The sequence below is a fragment of the Mizuhopecten yessoensis genome, unplaced genomic scaffold (genome assembly GCF_002113885.1).
Source record: "Mizuhopecten yessoensis strain PY_sf001 unplaced genomic scaffold, ASM211388v2 scaffold10097, whole genome shotgun sequence".
Taxonomy (NCBI): Eukaryota; Metazoa; Mollusca; class Bivalvia; order Pectinida; family Pectinidae; genus Mizuhopecten; species Mizuhopecten yessoensis.
The window spans coordinates 124,698-143,632 of record NW_018408377.1 but is presented as its reverse complement, the minus strand read 5'-3'; the positions used below and the strand labels follow the sequence as shown (position 1 = coordinate 143,632).

The 18,935-nt window shown below is 34.8% G+C and overlaps 1 protein-coding gene across 1 annotated transcript in view; it reads left to right on the top strand.

The window, feature by feature from the left end:
* LOC110459523 (maltase-glucoamylase, intestinal-like) overlaps nucleotides 1-18,935 on the top strand; it is a 40,460-nt gene that overhangs the window by 9,611 nt on the left and 11,914 nt on the right. Inside the window, exons 6-16 of the mRNA XM_021511831.1 lie at nucleotides 190-289; nucleotides 1,123-1,241; nucleotides 5,090-5,215; nucleotides 5,462-5,593; nucleotides 7,838-7,975; nucleotides 8,621-8,740; nucleotides 12,240-12,339; nucleotides 13,586-13,712; nucleotides 16,752-16,888; nucleotides 17,148-17,182; nucleotides 17,449-17,583. Coding sequence (XP_021367506.1) covers nucleotides 190-289; nucleotides 1,123-1,241; nucleotides 5,090-5,215; nucleotides 5,462-5,593; nucleotides 7,838-7,975; nucleotides 8,621-8,740; nucleotides 12,240-12,339; nucleotides 13,586-13,712; nucleotides 16,752-16,888; nucleotides 17,148-17,182; nucleotides 17,449-17,583 — 1,269 coding nt within the window. The remainder of the gene's footprint in view (nucleotides 1-189; nucleotides 290-1,122; nucleotides 1,242-5,089; nucleotides 5,216-5,461; nucleotides 5,594-7,837; nucleotides 7,976-8,620; nucleotides 8,741-12,239; nucleotides 12,340-13,585; nucleotides 13,713-16,751; nucleotides 16,889-17,147; nucleotides 17,183-17,448; nucleotides 17,584-18,935) is intronic.

The window sequence follows — 18,935 nt, the reverse complement described above, 5'->3', positions numbered from 1 at the left end:
CCCCGACACATTTGAAAACACCCATCCAAAGTAAGTATCAAAGAAAGCATTACAGACATTGCAAGCTCAGAAGTACATGTATATTGATATTGTGTAATATTGGTAATTAATTCATCTGCTTTTGGTATAACTATACCTACTGATAATGAAGTCAAATATATTTTTAAAATATAATTCCATTTCATTCAGGATGAGGGAATAAACATGTATGGTGCTCATCCAGTTTACATGAATCTAGAAGAGGACAGTAAAGCTACAATGGTTTTCCTTAAAAACAGTCACGGAATGGGTATGTCAATGCAGCTTAATGTAGTTCTGAGATCATCATATAGAACATATGTGGTGTTCTGGTTTTACTGTGCAATTCTTCACCTACATATTTCCTTCATGTTCATGGTGTGATGTAGTCTAACATTTTCACTGATTTACTTACTTTAAGGCCCGTTCACACTGTAACGAGTTTTGGTCAGGGTATATTCATGTCACCAGTACTCGACAATCTGCGGCGAGAATTTTATACGGTATATATTTGTCGTTCGATGTTTTTTTGTTTCGTACACATGTGGAAGACATGTTGATTGGGTGTCCTAGGGTGAGATAAAAAAAATCTCTTACCCTTTACAGGGATATCCACCATTTTACCGGTGTGAGATTTTTTTTATCTCACCCTAGGGTTGAGACAAGCTACACGTGTTCTTTGCACGTTCTCAACAATTGTATGACGTCATAGCAACAATACCATGACGTCACGGCGACAATACAATGACGTCACGTCGACAATTCAGCCGCATCACATCAACATTGTCTTGCATCGATGTAACGTCTATGTAAAATACAAGGATAAACAGGATAAGAGAAAAATAATCATCACCCCCCCTTGGGAGTGAGACAGGGTGATCTCAACCTTCGGGGTAAGATTACCCTGTCTCACCCCCAAGGGGGTGAAAGAATCTATTAATCACACACCGGTAAAATGGTGGATATCCCTGTCCAGGGTAAGATAAACTGTTTTTCCTTTACTGGTACATTTATTATCTGTATATCGCATATTTTATGCCAGTATTACTGAATTGACAGCATTAACATCTCAGTTGCACTCATTCATTTATTTGTATACGCCAGATGTGGTGCTTCAGCCGGACCCATTCCCTGCTATCACTTACAAGGTTCTTGGTGGGAGTCTCGACTTCTACTTGTTCCTGGGTCCGTCACCTCAACAGGCCGTCCAGCAGTACACAGAGGTAAGGTGTTAAAAGTAATAAGTGCTTCATAAAAAAGGTAATGGTAATTATATTGATGATAGAAATATAGCTTCATTGTATAAATGTTACTACATTGTACCTTGTGATTATTGTTGTTGATCCTAACCCAATCCATCAATAATATATTAGTAAATAAGCCTTTGTGAAAATTAATTGATATATTAACGTTTGGGGGAGCTCAGGATGCTATCAAATTTCCAGTCTGAAAACATACAAACATTTGATACTTCAAACAGGTCAAACCGACTAGGCTTACACCATTTTGGACGATTTATTTTTTCAAACTATCTGGTCCGTTGTTCATGAAACTGTGCTAAAACCAACTTTCTTGTAACTCATTTAAATTCTGTCAAACGATCAAAACGTCAAATGAAAACATTGAAAACAGTTTTTGGCTTTAAGTCGCTTCGAAATATTTCAAAATCCTTGATAAATAAGTTATTTTTGTATTAATCTATAACCAGAACAATAAATTAGGCTTGAGTACTAATTCCAATCTCGAACATGAGAATGGTTTCATAAATACGGGCCCAGGACTTATTTCAAAATATCATCAAAGTGTCCCAGCGGCAGATCCAGAATTTGTTCAGGGTGTTGCCATCATTCCAGATTTCAGGTATATTTTTGTGACGTATGTAGTTTGAACCATGTTATCTTGCACAAAATACAGTTAGAAAGATCTATCTTGATTTTTTTCGGGTATCTATCTAAGTCTTTTAAAAATTCTTGTTTTGCTCTTGTTTTTGTGTCGCCTGCACCACGAGACGACATATAGGTATTACTTTGCCGGCGTCGTCAGTTGCGTTTTCTGAAACAAGGTTTCCGTGCGATAACTTACGTTTCCTTGAGTCGATTGAACTTAAACTTCATACAATGCTTCCTTACTAGAAGTGCTTGCTTGGGATTGCTTTTAAGGTCCGCAGGTCAATGATCAAGGTCACTGTTACTATAAATAAAAAATCTGTTTCCGTGCGATAACTTGAGTTTCTACAGTGCTTTTACCTATAGTGCTTACTTGGGATTGATTTTCAGGTCAGAAGCTAAAAGGTCAAGGACACCATAACTATAAATAGAAAATATGTTTCCGTGCGATTACTTGAGTTTCTTTGGGTTGATCGAACTCAGACTTCATACGGTTCTCTCTTACCAATAGTGCTTGCTTGTAATCGTTTTCCAGGTCCGAAGGTCAAAGGCAAATGTCGCCGTTACTATAAATAGAAAAATTGTTTCCTTGCGAGAAGTCCAGTTTCCTTTGGCCGATCAACTTCAAAACTTCACATTGACTGTTATTTTATGGGATTGCTGATGTTCAAGCCAAAATACTTTCTCACTAAAAGCGCTGCGCAAGCGACACATCCATTCATGTGGAATTCTTGTTTTTAGTCAATTTCCTGAGTGGTATCAAACATCAATGTATTTGTATAATTTTGATAATTCATTTCTTTTTGTTTCTTTACAAAATATAATCCCTGTTTGGTTTCTAGAAAATAAATATGCTCCTAGTACTTATTTCTGTCAAACGAGCAAAACGTCAAATGTAAACATTGAAAACAGTTTTTGGCTTGAAGTCGCTTCGAAATATTTCAAAATCCTTGATAAATAAGTTATTTCTTTATTAATTTATAAACAGAACAATAATTAGGCTTGAGTACTAATTCCAATCTTGAACATGAGAATGGTTTCATGAATACGGGCCCGGGACTTATTTCAAAATATCATTAAAGTGTCCCAGCGGCAGATCCAGAATTTGTTCAGGGTGTTGCCATCATACCAGATTTCCAGTATATTTTTGTGACGTATGTAGTTTGAACCATGTTATGTTGCACAAAATACAGTTAGAAAGGTCTATCTTGATCTTGTACTTTTTTAAGGGTCTCTATCTAAGTCTTTTGTAAATTCTTGTTTTGCTCTTGTTTTTGTGTCGCCTGCAACACGAGGCAACATATAGGTATTACTTTGCCGGCGTCGTCAGTTGCGTCGTCTGACACAAGGTTTCCGTGCGATAACTTGAATTCCCCTGAGTCGATTGAACTCAAACTTCATACATTGCTTCCTTACTAAAAGTGCTTGCTTGGGATTGCTTTTAAGGTCCGCAGGTCAATGATCAAGGCCACTGTTACTATAAATGAAAAATATGTTTCCGTGCGATTACTTGAGTTTCTTTGGGTTGATCGAACTCAGACTTCATATGGTTCTTTCTTACCAATAGTGCTTGCTTGTAATCGTTTTCCAGGTCCGAAGGTCAAAAGCAAATGTCGCCGTTACTATAAATAGCAAAACTGTTTCCGTGCGATAAGTCCAGTTTCCTTTGGCCGATCAACTTCAAAACTTCACACTGACTGTTATTCTATGGGATTGCTGGTGTTCAAGCCAAAATACTTTTCTCACTAAAATACGTAAATAAAAGCGCTGCGCAAGCGACACATCCATTCCTGTGGAATTCTTGTTTTTAGTCAATTTCCTGTGTGGTTTCAAACATCAATGTATTTGTATAATTTTGATGATTCATTTCTTTTTGTTTCTTTACAAAATATAATCCCTGTTTGGTTTCTAGTAAATGAATATGCTCCTAGTCTAACAGATGATAATATCGGAATACAACTTGAATCTTCAAATATTCATTACATTTCAAATACTTTTTGAGTAAATAATCAATCGGATCGGGCAACAGGTAGCCTATATAATCCTTTAATTGAACAATATTTGAATCGTCTGCTGGATAACCGAACTACTCGGTAGTGAAGCGGACGTAAAACCTATCAATCAATCAATCAAATCAATCAAATCAATTAATATTTGAATGATTGGAGAACATACATACATACATACATACATACATACTGCATAGTTCGTGTAATTGGGGAACATTGGGGATTTATAATCACAAATCTTTCACATTTATATATTATTAATTTTTATTGTTAGTTTTCATAAATAATTGCGACAGTCAATTTAAATAAGAGACACCAGTCACGTGACCAGTATACTGAGAGCTGAATAGGATATCGCGCGGGGGAAATAACATCGGAATATAAATGTTTATTATTCAATCAAAGAGTAATAACTAACAACATGAAGTGGTACTGTCAGTGGGCAGGATCTGATCACTTTTTTTGTAGAGTAGTTCATATATTCATAGAGAAATCTCAAGTGCTTTATATGTGTGATTTTGACGTAAAATTATTATAAAGTAGCTTGCTTCCGATCATTGGATCAAAGACTAATTTACATGTATTTTTATATGCTATCGTTAATATAACTTTCTCACAAAGGTTCAGGATTTGAAGCATTAAAATGTGATATCTTCAATAAGATAAATGAACTTTGATATCATTAAAATGTGACATCTTCAATAAGATTTAATCAACTTTGATATCATTCAAATATTATGCGTATTGTTCTTTCAAATAAATCAATTGAAACTTTTTTTAACTGTAACATTTGTGGCTACTTCCGACTACTGATCTCACAGGTACAAGTATTTCTATCATGGTTCACTGACCCTTTTAAATCTAAGCTTGGGTGTAATATCATCTGAAACACACCGACCCTCTGGATCCGCCTCTGTGCCCCTCGGCAAATCATCATAGTTGAATTATATTTTTCAAAAAATGTTGCTGTTATGCATGGCGTTATCTATCCTACAGTCATTCAATAATAATCGTTCAATTTGTGACTTGTTCGGTAAAATATTAAGCTTTATAGATGAATGTAGCTTGGTTTTCTTATCTGCTTGTTAAGTCATTGTGCGAACTGTAATAATTCAGTTTACCTTTTACCCTTTTTTTATAATCTTGACTAAACCTTCACTAAAAATGTCTTTGCAGGCTATTGGTAGACCAATGATGCCACCTTACTGGTCATTAGGCTTCCACTTATGTAGGTGGGGCTATCAAAATGTCAGCGAGGTCGAGAACGTCGTCAATAGGAATATACTGGCTGGCATTCCTCAGGTAAATTTTACAAGGTCCGATGTAAGTAGTGTACACAGGTTTAAACTTTTTTCTTTTTAGAATATAGAAATATTAAGTTTGTCCTGTCTAACGGCCAAATGTTTAGTCTGTCTTTACTAACGGCCAATTATTAACGGCCAAACATTTAGTCTGAAACTTATTTCAATGCCTGCAAGGGTGACACAAAAAGAGCAGAAAATTTCAAAACTCTTAATCATTTAAATTATCCTTTGTGTTTCGTATTAGGATGTACAGTGGGGTGACATCGACTTCATGTACAAGAAATTTGTATTTACTGTGGACAAGCAAACGTTCAAAGGCCTTCCCGAGTTTGTAGACTATCTCCATAGCATTGGGAAGAAGTATGTCATCATAGCGGTGAGTTCTCCATTGCTCTTCGTACTCTGTAATATGTGATCTGACTTTTGGGGTAATACGATATACAATATACATAAAACCTTTGTCACTTTGCATAATTCCGCGAAGCACCATCAACAATAATTCTGGTTATCACTTTTATTTATTTTAAAACATCATCACACTTAGTAGTTCATAGTTAGTGAATATTTATTCATTTCTCATAAAAACAAAACAATTTTGCAGAAAAGAACATTGCACAGTAATTCATCGCCAAGCAACTCCAACCAATAAGAAGTTTAGAATTACAAATACCGCGTCATGTATTACGGTATATGACGTCACCATATTTTGTGTTGTTTGCTTTTTAGGTTATACGATATAGCCTGGAAATGTCTACTCTTGGAGGAATAGCCAAAAAAAATAAAAAAAATCTACATTTTTTCCATTTTGTAGGTCACCTGACCTTAATTAGCTCAAGTAACCTATTGCTATTCGTCTTCGTCCGTTGCCCATCGTCCGTCGTCCGTAAACATTTTACATTTTCAACTTAAGCTGGAATACTGTCAAAGGGATTTCATTGATACTTCATGGGAATGTTACTGACAACTCCCTGACCAAGTGTTGTTAGTTTTCGGGTCGATCAGAAATCCAATATGGCCTCCAAGGCCGCCATTTTGAAGAATTATTTCAAACTTAAAGTCAAGTTCAACTTGGCTGATTTAACTGAAACTTGGTAGGAATGATCAACTCGTGGTCCTGACAAAGTGTTTATATTTTTCGGGTCGATCAGAAATCCATTATGGCCGACAGGGCCGGCCATTTCGAAAAACTATTTCAAACTTAAAGTCAAGTCCTACTGGCCCGATTTACCTGAAACTTGGTAGGAATGATCAACTCATGGTCCTGGCAAAAAGTTCTACGTAGAACAAATATGTTCTACGTTATAAAAATATGTTCTACGTGAACCAATATGGTATACGTGAACCAATTTGTTCTACGTAAACCAATATGTTATTCGTGAACCAATATGTTCTACATGAACCAATATGTTCTACATGAACCAATATGTTATACCTAAACCAATATGTTCTACGTGAACCAATATGTTGTACTGAACCAATATGTTCTACGTGAACTCAAGTGATTGACACTCCGGCCTTCCAAGCAGGCGGCCAGGGTTCGATCCCCGAAGTCGCCGTACGCATGGAATATTCAGAGAAAGTTTTTTCTCCTGCCAACACAACTCCCGCAACCCAGGAGGAGTTTTAAATGGTCTGGGGGTTGGTGTTGCGGTTTCTGTGCTGTAGCATTCAAGTGAGGTGGCGTGAACCAATAAGTTGTACGTAGAACCGATATGTTGTACGTAGAACCAATATTGGTTCTGTGTCATAACAATATATTGTACGTAGAACCAATATTGGTTCTGTGTCATAACAATATGTTGTACTGTACGTAGAACCAAGATCTTCTATGTAATAACAATATGGTGTATATGTACATAGATCCAATTTTGGTTGTGTGTCATAACAATATATTGTACTGTACGTAAAACCAATATCTTCTAGGTAATAACAAAATATTGTACGTAGAACCAATATTGGTTCTATGTAATAACAATATGTTCTACGTGAACCAATATGTTGTACTGAACCAATATGTTGTACGTGAACCAATAGGTTCTACATAAATCAATATGTTCTACGTAAACAAATATGTTCTACGTGAACCAATAGGTTCTACATGAACCAATATGTTGTACTGAACCAATATGTTGTACGTGAACCAATATGTTCTACATGAACCAATATGTTCTACGTAAACAAATATGTTATACGTGAACCAATATGTTCTACGTGAACCAATATGTTGTACTGAACCAATATGTTGTACGTGAACCAATAGGTTCTACATAAACCAATAGGTTCTACGTAAGCAAATATGTTCTACGTGAACCAATAGGTTCTACATAAACCAATAGGTTCTACGTGAAACAATATGATCTACGTGAACCAATATGTTGTACGTAGAACAAATATGTTCTGTGTAAAAAACAATATGTTTAAGATATTCCACTTAATTCGGCCTAATGCATAACACCATTGATTAGACCTAAATTCTATCAAGTAAACGGGCCTGTCTTCCAATTCTATGACATACGCGTTGAGAACACTATGTGAAGCCAAAGTTTTGTATGTTCTTCTTTTTCTATTTGGTGCAAGTTTAATTGGTTATCATATTGATTCAAACTAACATATCGTTAAGGATCCTGGGATAGGAAATGACCCTAAGATAGTCGCTGATGCATCTGTCAACAGTCCAGGTTATAGCATGTACGAGGACGGAAGGAAAGCAAATATATACGTCAAGAAGTATGATGGCCAAACAGATTTCGAAGGAGAGGTAAGATCAATTAATACAATGAAACAACACTGGCAAACTGTTGAATGATGAACAACACACACAGGTGTCTGCACCTTTAAAATTCAGTAATAAATACAGTTTACCAAAAGTCAATTACACTACAACATACAGTTGCCTTCTGCATGGAGCCATACAGTTGGGAATCTAGATTGTCTAAACTAGTGTTTACCAACAGTGACATGTGCATACAATCCCTAAAACCCTGCATGTTATATCAGCATGTAAAGTTTAGTTTTGTTTGACAGAATTTCTTTTTAAAAGTCGATGATTTTGACTAGTTTGATTTGATTCATGTCAAGTTTTCTTTTTAATATAATTCAGTAAAACCATCTACTTGCTTTATTTGAATTATCCGTAGGAATGATCTTTTCCTCATCAGAATACATAGTATTTTCTATAAATTTAAGAAAATTGTATTCTGACAAGTCAATTTGGTCCGCAGTCAGGGTTCAAAGTGGAGCCAGCACAGCAGCAGGGAGCTACATATGATATGGAATAATATTGTGTTGTAGAAAAGGCAGCTTTATGTTAGATGTTTCATATATTTTCATGCTGTTTTTGAGTTTTATTTTTCACCGTATTCCTAAATAATGCATATATGGTAACGTTTTTTGCTGTGATCAGGTATGGCCAGGCCGAACAGTGTTTCCAGATTTTACACATCCTAACACCTCAACCTGGTATGCCAGATGGATCGATTATTTCCGTAACAAAGAAAACGTCTCGTTCGATGGGCTATGGATAGTGAGTATTCTTCTATACCGTTAAAAGTATATTTCAGCCCGTTAATTGTTCCCGTAGTTCACTCGTTTATTAAACGTTTGCTCTGTATTGAAACGGCATGAGAGTTTTGTTTTTACTGTATATATCCGACAGAGTTTTAATGACTTTATATTGAATTTACTCAATAGTTTCAAGCCAGTATGAACTGTAGATCTCGGAATGTTGCTTATGCGATGATCCATGAAAATAGTTCTGTATTTTACATTGGGCAAACTGGTTTTGAATTGCGTCAACGTATGACACGTCACAGAAAACAGACAAACAGTGACCATCTCCTGTTTTTTAATGTATAAAATCATTAACATTCTTGTGCAAATGATAAGTTCTATGACATTCCTATATAGAGTCAAAAGAGTCAATGTTAATCGATATATTGAAACCCGGTTTAAATTGCTCGTAGAGCACCGATCGTTGCATAAATATATAAAGAAAATGTATGTGAAATGTCTGTACATGTAACAATATCACACGTATTTATGTTTGTAAAACCATCTTTGTTGTTCCTTGTCTAATGTTGCTGCTAATTTTGACGTCAATTTGGGTAGGTTGTATTGTGACGTCATAATGCACCATCACGTCAACACTTTCTATGTTGTATAGTCTTGTCAATATAAATATAAACACTTTCCCCAATGAACCTCTAAAGAGTTGACAGAGCGAGGGAGGTACTAAGAAAATCATGTCTTTTGTTATATATATATATATATTGGTCATAGAAGTAATATTAACGGTAACTTCCAAAATAACACTCGATCCTTGCAAACATTAGTTTTGAAGATACGAATTACTTAAAATTTGATATGGGGCACGGAAGTAACTCTAACAAAATTCTTAGTGTAGACAATATGATGTTGTCAAATTTTAGGAGCAATCCGCTTCTTTAACTACATTACATAAAAACAATATAAGAAATTTAATAGGATATATCTAATATTTGAAACAATTAGCCCCTCAACTTGCCTAAGCCGAAGGAAGAGTTTACAATGACCGCATCGTTGACAAATGATTCTGTGTGTGTTCGAAAAACGACAAAGATAGTAAAGATGCTGCAGCTGGGAAAAAGGCACGACGAATCGTCCCAAGATGATAATTCTAGAAACTTCCAAAAACTCCCCAAACATATATGTTTGATAGGTGAATTTATGGTTAACATATTTTATTTCGATAGATTTTTTTATCAAACTTTGGTGAGAATGAGAAAAATAAGCATTAAAAGTTAGTGACGAAATGACACAGAGAGATGCAGACATTTCGTCCACTATAAAACTGACAGCATCTGTCAGTCTCATGCACTGGAAAGTAGCAGCTAGCGTGTGAGTCGGCAGATCAATATTAGTTAACTAGCCTGTCAAATACCCACCGGGAAGTGAAACAAACGGAGAACGAGCACTCGTTCATACCTCAGGGGTGGTAGTCAAGTACTTTCCCTGGAGCAGCGCCGTCTCGATGGCAACCACGTGCATGTATTTCCAACTATGTCTTTGCAACAGGGAAATCTGGTTTGTTTCTGGTTAATGGAGCAGCGGTGATTGTTGATTCTGATATAGGGCTTTGTGCTTGTTTCGCCCACATACTGCAAATTATTTTTTTCGCAGGAAATAGTCCAGTTAGCACACTACGTCCGGTGAACGTCCGGAAAACGTCTTAGTCTGGGGTCACAGTGTCCCTGACTTAAAAGCAATGTTGTGAGGACGTCTTTTTCCAAAGTCTGTACAATGTTTTATGATGACGTTGAAGCAACATTGTACTAAGGTTACTTTACCAACTTTACAGTAGTTGTAATAAAATCACTTCAAATAAAAAGAAATGCGAATACTTTGTATTTTGCAAGATCAGTATAAAACACAAAGGTCGCAGCGAGACGATTGAATTAACATGTAAATTGTATGCGGGAATTATTCACTTTAATTTAATAAACTATATATTAATTACCATATATAACAAGATAAGTTCAAATAAGTGACCTTCATTCATTTTCAAGGTTACAGGGGTCAGATTTGTTTAAAATCTTCAAACATCTTCTCCGAATAACCATGAGGCCCAGGATGTTCATATTTGGCCAGTAGCATGCTTGAATGAAGGGCTATTAAGCTTGTTCATTTGAATGATCTTGACTAACTCACAAGGTCACATTTGTTTAAATATGTATAAACCTTTAAATGACCTAATCTCAATAAAGAATGGTCAAGGAAAGTGATATTTTGCAAGTTGCATCCTGAGATGAAGGGCTCTAAAATGTGTTCTTTGTAATGACCTTGTTTGACTTTCAAGGTCACAGGGTTTAAATATTTTAACATCTTTTAACAGGTTCTTTTGAATGATTTATAGTTATAAGAACTGATTTTTTGCCTATGGCTTTACTTTAGATCACTTTTAAGGTTACAAGTGTGAGATTAATACCAGGTGAACGATGCAGGCCCATTGGGCCTATTGTTTAATCGATTGCATTACAGGGTTTGTTACAAATGTCTTAAATATCTATGCTTTGCTGATGTGCTATGACACATGTCAGCATAGCATATGTGTATGTATTTAAATGTTTGTAACGAACCCCTGTAATTACATATATATTAGAATGTAAATAAGAAAGTCTGTACAACGTAACGCACAAACGTTTGCGAATGTTACATGAAAACGTCCCGCAAACTTTCATTTGCAATGTTGCTGTTATCTTAATGCAACATTGTGTCCTGACGTGACTGCATCGTTGTCTGGACGTGTTGTGCCCACTGGGAAGGTATACTTATTTGACTGATGTGCATGTCAATGTTTGTAATATGTGATAAACTTGGTCATTCATTTCACATTTAAATGTATCTGTGGAGTGTGTGTATGGACACAGTTTGCACAATGTTTTGTTGCAGATTTTGAAAGAGCCTTTTGCTGCAGCTGAAGCAGATGTAGATAGTTTGCTGCATACCCCCAGATCCCTTTAGCCGACAAAATTACGTTTGAGCATGTTAATGTTTACCTTGTATGTTACTTTTGCTTATATCAGAACCTGAAATCCTTTCGTTCATGCATGCTAACTCAATTTTTAAACTTTGAGTTTCTTGCTAGTCGGTATTCAAGCCGTATCAAACTATAACATCAGCGTACTTCAGCGTTCCGTTTTATACCTGAGGTTTTCTTTAACCAAATACTATTACAAGATGGTATATGTATATATTATTGCGAACGATTTCGTTTTATCATTAATCCATTTCATCGTTCATAAAAGACATCTTTCTATTTTCTTATTTCGGAACGCTTTAGTAACAGACATTTATCTCTTAGTAAGACAGTATGTATTAAAAGCTATCACATGTTACAGTAAGTGTCAATTCAAAATTATAAAAACACTTATCCGAAATATTATATATCTTTTTTATTATTATTATTATTATTATTATTATTAAATAAGCGTTAGGGTTTCTTTTAGATATACATACGACTGCTATTTTCGTATTTATTTTAACAGGACATGAATGAACCTGCTAGTTTCAGCTTTGATGATGAGAATCTTCCACCAAGTATGGGATGCCGGAAAAACAAATGGAACAATCCACCATTCATGCCACGTACGGGTTTACGAATAAATAGATTATCACAAGAATAGCCCGATGCAGGGGTTCCTCACTAATTAGAGAACAGTGAAGGAAGCAAGCATTAGTTGTTACTAACAAGGCAATACTTATTGAAAACGTTGGTGTCTCTAACACATCTACATTTATTGATTACCTACCCCTGTTTCCCCGTGTAACCTTATTGTGAAATAGTTAATGTATATAGAATCATGAACAGTAGGTGTGACGAAAGAGTAATTACAAGTTGGCTAATATGTGGTTATATGAACATGAACAAATTATTTATTATTATCCTTATTTGAATGTTCCGCAAGGCTTGTAATCTTTTCAGAAAATGTTTATTGAAGCTGATAATACACTCTCATTTCTATAGTAACTCTTTTTACTTCGGGCATTCATAAACAACAGACATGTTTAGCTTTTTCAAAATAAATTCAACAGATTTGATCAAGAACAAAATACGGGATTTCCACCTAGGAAATTATCTTAGATATGTCCTCGAACTGACGGTCGCTGTAATACGTTTCCCATCGCTTCCCTTCTTTTGGTGATACAAAAGAATTTCTTTATGTACTTTAGGGTAGCAGAAAAAGGAATTAGGCAATTCAAGTAAATTCAAGATAGAGTCGTTTGGAAGTAACAGCATATTTTTAGTTATGTATAAAGAAACCTAAATCCTACGTTAATCACGTTTCTGACAAATGATAATAAGATATTCGTCGGTTACTAGAATGAGTATCTGCCCTGATAAAGTGCTTATGTACCGTGTCGCTGTATTTTAAATCGCTCCTGGTCTAGACTTTCTTGGGGCATGAAACAGTCTTGGACTTAATTCCAAGCAATTAATAAGAACTGTAGGACAAATGCCTAAAATGTTTCGAAACAATACATAAAACAAGATATTCATGTAAAAGGTAAAATATAGTTTTATTAATAATAGAACCTCGATCTCATGTCAACTCTAGATCTTAGTACCAACATTTTCAAGGTTCAATACATTATTCCATTTATTTTTTTGATGTGTCTAAGCCAATTTATCGTCATATATATATATATATATATACATATCATTTTGTAGTGATGCAGACGGTGACAGTATAATGGGTTTCTACAATAGTACTGAAAAACTAGGCAACAATAGAAATTTTATCTTGAGTCGAGATTGTTTCATGATCACAGGGCCAGGCGTGTGTCACTGTGTGTGGACCCTGTGGTCTAAACTTTCTGTCTTACTTCACAGATATTTTAGAAGGAGATACTGGGGACCTGTACAGAAAGACCGTATGTATGGACGCAAAGCAACACTGGGGTGACCACTACAAAGTCCACAGCTTGTACGGTCACTCACACGCTTTGGCTACCTATGCGTAAGTAAAGATACGCGTTTAAATATTTCAAACGAAGAATTTCTTAAATAAAAGTAAATTTCTTAATTCGTTTTTCTATATTATTGTTTTGATGTGAAAGTGGCATAGTTAGTTTGCGATATCGTCTACACAGCACAAAACTGACGCTGAAATTGGACAGACAAAATATATCATAAAGAACAGATCAAACAACAGCAGCTTATATGCTGCACATGATTTTAAGTGCTATGATACGATAGGTATCCCCTGTGACTTAAGTCAACATATTTTATTTTTAAGATGGCTTACAACCCTGTTTCTTAGGGACAGTCAAAGAACAGTTTGGCAAGTCAGTGGATACGTATGTAACTAATAATCGAGCCGGTAATAGTAAAAATAAACATTACAAACAAAAGATAATTTGATTATAAAATCAAAACTCAGAAATATCATATTTCCTTTTTATACATTACTCACAGCACTCTGATCTCCATACAGGCTGTATTCCCCAATACTCACCAACATCAATTCTGTCTTATGTGTATGAATGTATAGAAACATCAGGTCAGTATTTTAGGTACGCCGTTACGTCACAGGTGACCTCACAAGTGTTTCCCTGCCTAATGCAAACCTTTCTTCTTGACGATTTTCCTGTGTTTCCTCTTGTTTAATGATAAAACGTCATGATTTCATATCTAATATAGTTATCGTGGACTTTTATTTTGGTAAATATGTGGTTATATGAACATGAACAAATTATTTATCATTATCCTTATTTGAATGTTCCGCAAGGCTTGTAATCTCTTCAGAAAATGTTTATTGAAGCTGATAATACACTCTCATATCTATAGTTACTCTTTTTACTTCGGGCATCCATAAACAACAGACATGTTTAGCTTTTTTAAAATGAATTCAATAAGATTTGATCAAGAACAAAACACGGGAATTTCCATCAAGGAAATTATCTTAGATATGTTCCCGAACTGAAAGTCGCTTTTATACGTTTCCCTTCGCTTCCATTCTTTGACCAACCTTACACCTAATTCATACCGCAGGTTCCAGTTAATATGATAATCAGTAAACAGTGATGGTAAGCTCTTAGGGTTTTCTAGCTTCCTCCCCCCCCCCCCCCCCCCCCCCCCCTTTTAGGGAATGTTGTGAACTGGAGGTAGTGGTGATTGACAGCTCTATAATTTGGACCCAGTAACACCAATCCCAGGACCACTCTGTGTATTCTAGAAAATTTGGTCACAGACAGAAAAAAACCTGGTTAGCTTCATCAATATATTCACTTACGAGTTAACAATCACGTAAGTGAGTTGTACCTGGACCCATCGAAGCTGAATGTTACGTCTTATCAGTTTGGAGGATTAGCCTGTTATTCATCTTTGTACAATTCATATTTTTCGTGCTTTCATCAATCATCTGTCATTTAAGGATGCACTTTTCTGAGGTTTAAATCACGTTCAAGTTTAAAGGATTATGAAATATTTCATAATTAATTATCAATTTTAAAAGAAAAATCGCATCTGAACACTGTGTCAAAAATTACAATCCTGTGTATGTATTTCTCATATGTATTTCTATTTTTGATGTAGAACTGTATTTATAATAGTAAATATGATACAATAATATGCAACAAAGTGGAAAATTACACAATATTGATATTTTGTTGTATATTTAGTGTCAATAAAACACTTTTGATTTTTGATTCCAAACAAAGGTGAGGGAAAAAAAAAACACAAAAAAATAAGCATACGGACTCCCGATTTTTGTCGCTATTTCAGAAAATGAAACATTCGTTTCTTTTAGTATATGAAATATTTATTTTAAAAAGTTTAAATAAAGCACAACCTTTTATATCAAGCATTAAATCTGAAAAAATGGTGATAAAAATAAGTATATTTTAATTAAAAAATAACGATTATTGGTTATTTAAATCGCTTTTTTAAGTTTCAGAGAATTTACTTCCTCAATTTCAAAGAAAGTAGTATTTTTTAAAAATGCTTCAAACATTCATACATATTGGATAGTACACTGTGAAGATATTGTATGATTTTATTCTGCATTAAAAATTGGAAATTCAAAACATTGCCTAAAGTTACATATTTTAAATTCGTATCTTTGACCGATCATAGCACAAAAACAAAAACACGGACATATAATTATTTTTGCTTTTTCTACTTTCTTTTCCAAAAATACACATAAGAAAAAATATCAATACTGGACCTTAAAGCGATAATGTGTAGGATTAACATATTTATTTGCATGCACAATGAAGCTGTGACCTTGAAACTTTACAAATATCTTAATCCTAATAGGATGTACTCTTTTATATGTGGTGTAAAATAAACTATTGTTAAAAACGTTTTGAAATTTTCATTTTTTGATCATTTGACCCCTGTGACCTTGAATTATGGTAAAGATCAACGATTTGCAAATATTTTGTAGCCAAGCAATTATGCTACAGATGTGCCAAATATCAAGTCTTTCTATGTCCTGGTTAAAGAGGAGGAAGGTTTTAAGTTCAATTGTAAATTTTATAGCGGCGTATCTTTGCTTTTTTTGATGCTATAAGTAACCTTGAAGCTTTGAAAAATATGTGCTGTAAAGTTACCTTTTTTGTGAGATTTGCATCTTTGACCTGAATGTTTTATCAGTAGCGAGACCTTGAACTTGAGATAGTCTCTGATAACATGTCATGGGGAACAGTTAGCTCCCACATAGATCAATTCATAGATCTTTGACCTTGACCTTTGAAATGATAATCTTGATCTCGTTTTGGTATTGTGTCCTATATTCATACTTAAATATGAACGTTTTACCTGTTTTCGTTCCTCTTGAGATAAAATGTCTACAAGATTTGTGGATAAAGGAATAATAAGAAAAACATAACGAAAACAATATGAATATCCCTCATTATATGTATAGGTGTTGAGCTCTTTGATAAGCATCAGGTTCTCAAAATTTGAAAACGATTGAAAAAAAGTCATACAATTTAAATCCGTTTTTGTCTTACTATTTTTCTAACCACAATAATTACACAGTACCTTCTTGCAGTGCCCTAAAGAAGGTGATGCCGAGCAAACGTCCCTTTATAGTAACAAGGTCATCTTTTCCTGGAACATCTCAATATTCTGCTCATTGGTTAGGTGACAACCAGAGTCAGTGGAGACAGCTGCCTTGGTCTATTGTTGGTACGTTATGACGTTCTGGACGTGAACAAAACTTATACAGATTTTACGGTTCATTCTTGAATAGATTTTTTTTTTCTAATTCAAATTATAGAAAACTAAATGCTACAACACAATTGCTCCCATGATGTTCAAGTAAAATTGTCTTCAGTATGTAACAATGCAAACACAGCATAATCTGTTTAGTGCATATTGATGTTGATAATTAGTGCTGGGAAACCTTGTTTGGCTTCGACTGACGACGTGGTATGTTACATTACAGGCATGCTGGAGTTCAGTATGTTTGGATTCTCAATGGTATGTGAATATAAGTAAATGAACATATAATTAAATGTCATTGCTTGTTAAACCTTCATATCCTATTCATTTGAATAATTAATATAATATCAGACTTGTTAAGGGTCTTAAAATGTTTCAAAGCTAAATATTAATTTATATTAAGAAATTTCATCATTATTTGTTCTTTATATATAAACTTCAATAACGGTGATGATATGAAAATAAGAATTGCTTTTGGTCGAATAAATATGTTTTGAAGTCACTCACATTATATTTGTTTTGAGATTGGTGCTGACATATGTGGATTCTACTTTGAAACAAATTATGAGCTGTGCCTTCGCTGGATGCAAGTAGGGGCGTTCTATCCGTTCTCTCGAAACCACAACGCTCGAACAGGAGATGACGGCCATTTCTTCCGTGTAAGTTTCTTTATAATTGATAATGCTATTTTTGTTCATTGATAAAGTGTTGTAAATATTAGATATACCTCTTTTAGCTGTGTGTGTCGTATCATATCAAAGCTCTAAACATATCGAGGTGTCTAACACTACATTTGGGAAGATAACGCTCGAAATATTTCACAATGTATATCTTTTTTTTTATTTTTTATTCCCCGCTTTTACCGAAAAGAGGGAAATTGATTTGCGTTTGTCATCTGTCTGTCTGTCTGTCTGGTTGGCTGGCTGTCCAAAACTTGGAGTTGTGGCCCCTTGAATAACGAAAAACGTCATTATCTGCCGTTTCCGTGCAATAACTGCAACAAATGTTAACTGATTTTTTTTCAAACTTGGTAACAGTGTTAAATGCATTAAGGGCTCGGCCAAGATTGATGACCACTTTCAGCGGACTTTATTAAGCGGAGTAATGGCCCTTTGAATAACGAAAAACGTCATAATCTGCCGTTTCTGTTCTTTAACTCTCGCAAATATTATTCGATTTTCTTCAAACTTAGTTACAGGGTTAAATGCCTTCAGGGCTCGGCCATGTTTGATGACCACTTTCAGCGGACTTTATTTGGCGGAGTAATGGCCCCTTGAATAACGAAAAACGTCATCATCTGCCCTTTCCTTGCAATAACTGCAACAAATGTTAACCGATGTTCTTCAAACTTGGTAACAGTGTTAAATGCATTAAGGGCTCGACAAAGTTTGATGACCCCTTTTAGTGGACTCTATTTGGATGAGTTATGGCCCTTTATTAATCATTATTTGCAGTTTACGCTTAATAACTACATGTATAGCAAATATTTACCAAATTACTTCAAACTTGATAACAATGTTTGTGTTGCCTCTGTCTTCCCACCCATCTCTGGCACTCTTTGGTTTTCGTGTGATAATTGCTGTAGATATTGTGCAGATATTTCAATCAAATTCCGTATGCACTTCCGTCTCATGCTTAGTTTGCCAACTAATGTGATTTGTGCATATTTACAGATAATTAATGAGGTTAAATGGATTAAATGATTAATTTACACCTTAAAAACTACATCTTCAATAAAAACTTTTGTCTTTTCTTCGAGTTTCAGGCTATACATTATGTCTCAACAGCACGATACTCACATGTTTAAACCTAACCACAATAATGTTTACCTACAATATGTCCTGCAAGCGGGGGATATAAATTCCACGAATTTGCTTGTTTTATATAGCAATAGCAGTTTTGATGTTACATGCATATCTTTTTAGCCCACCATTGTCGACTATTTTAAGTTCAAAAATCTGTCACTGGATATCAAAATAGGCTTGCACATGTCTGAATATAACATAGTCCA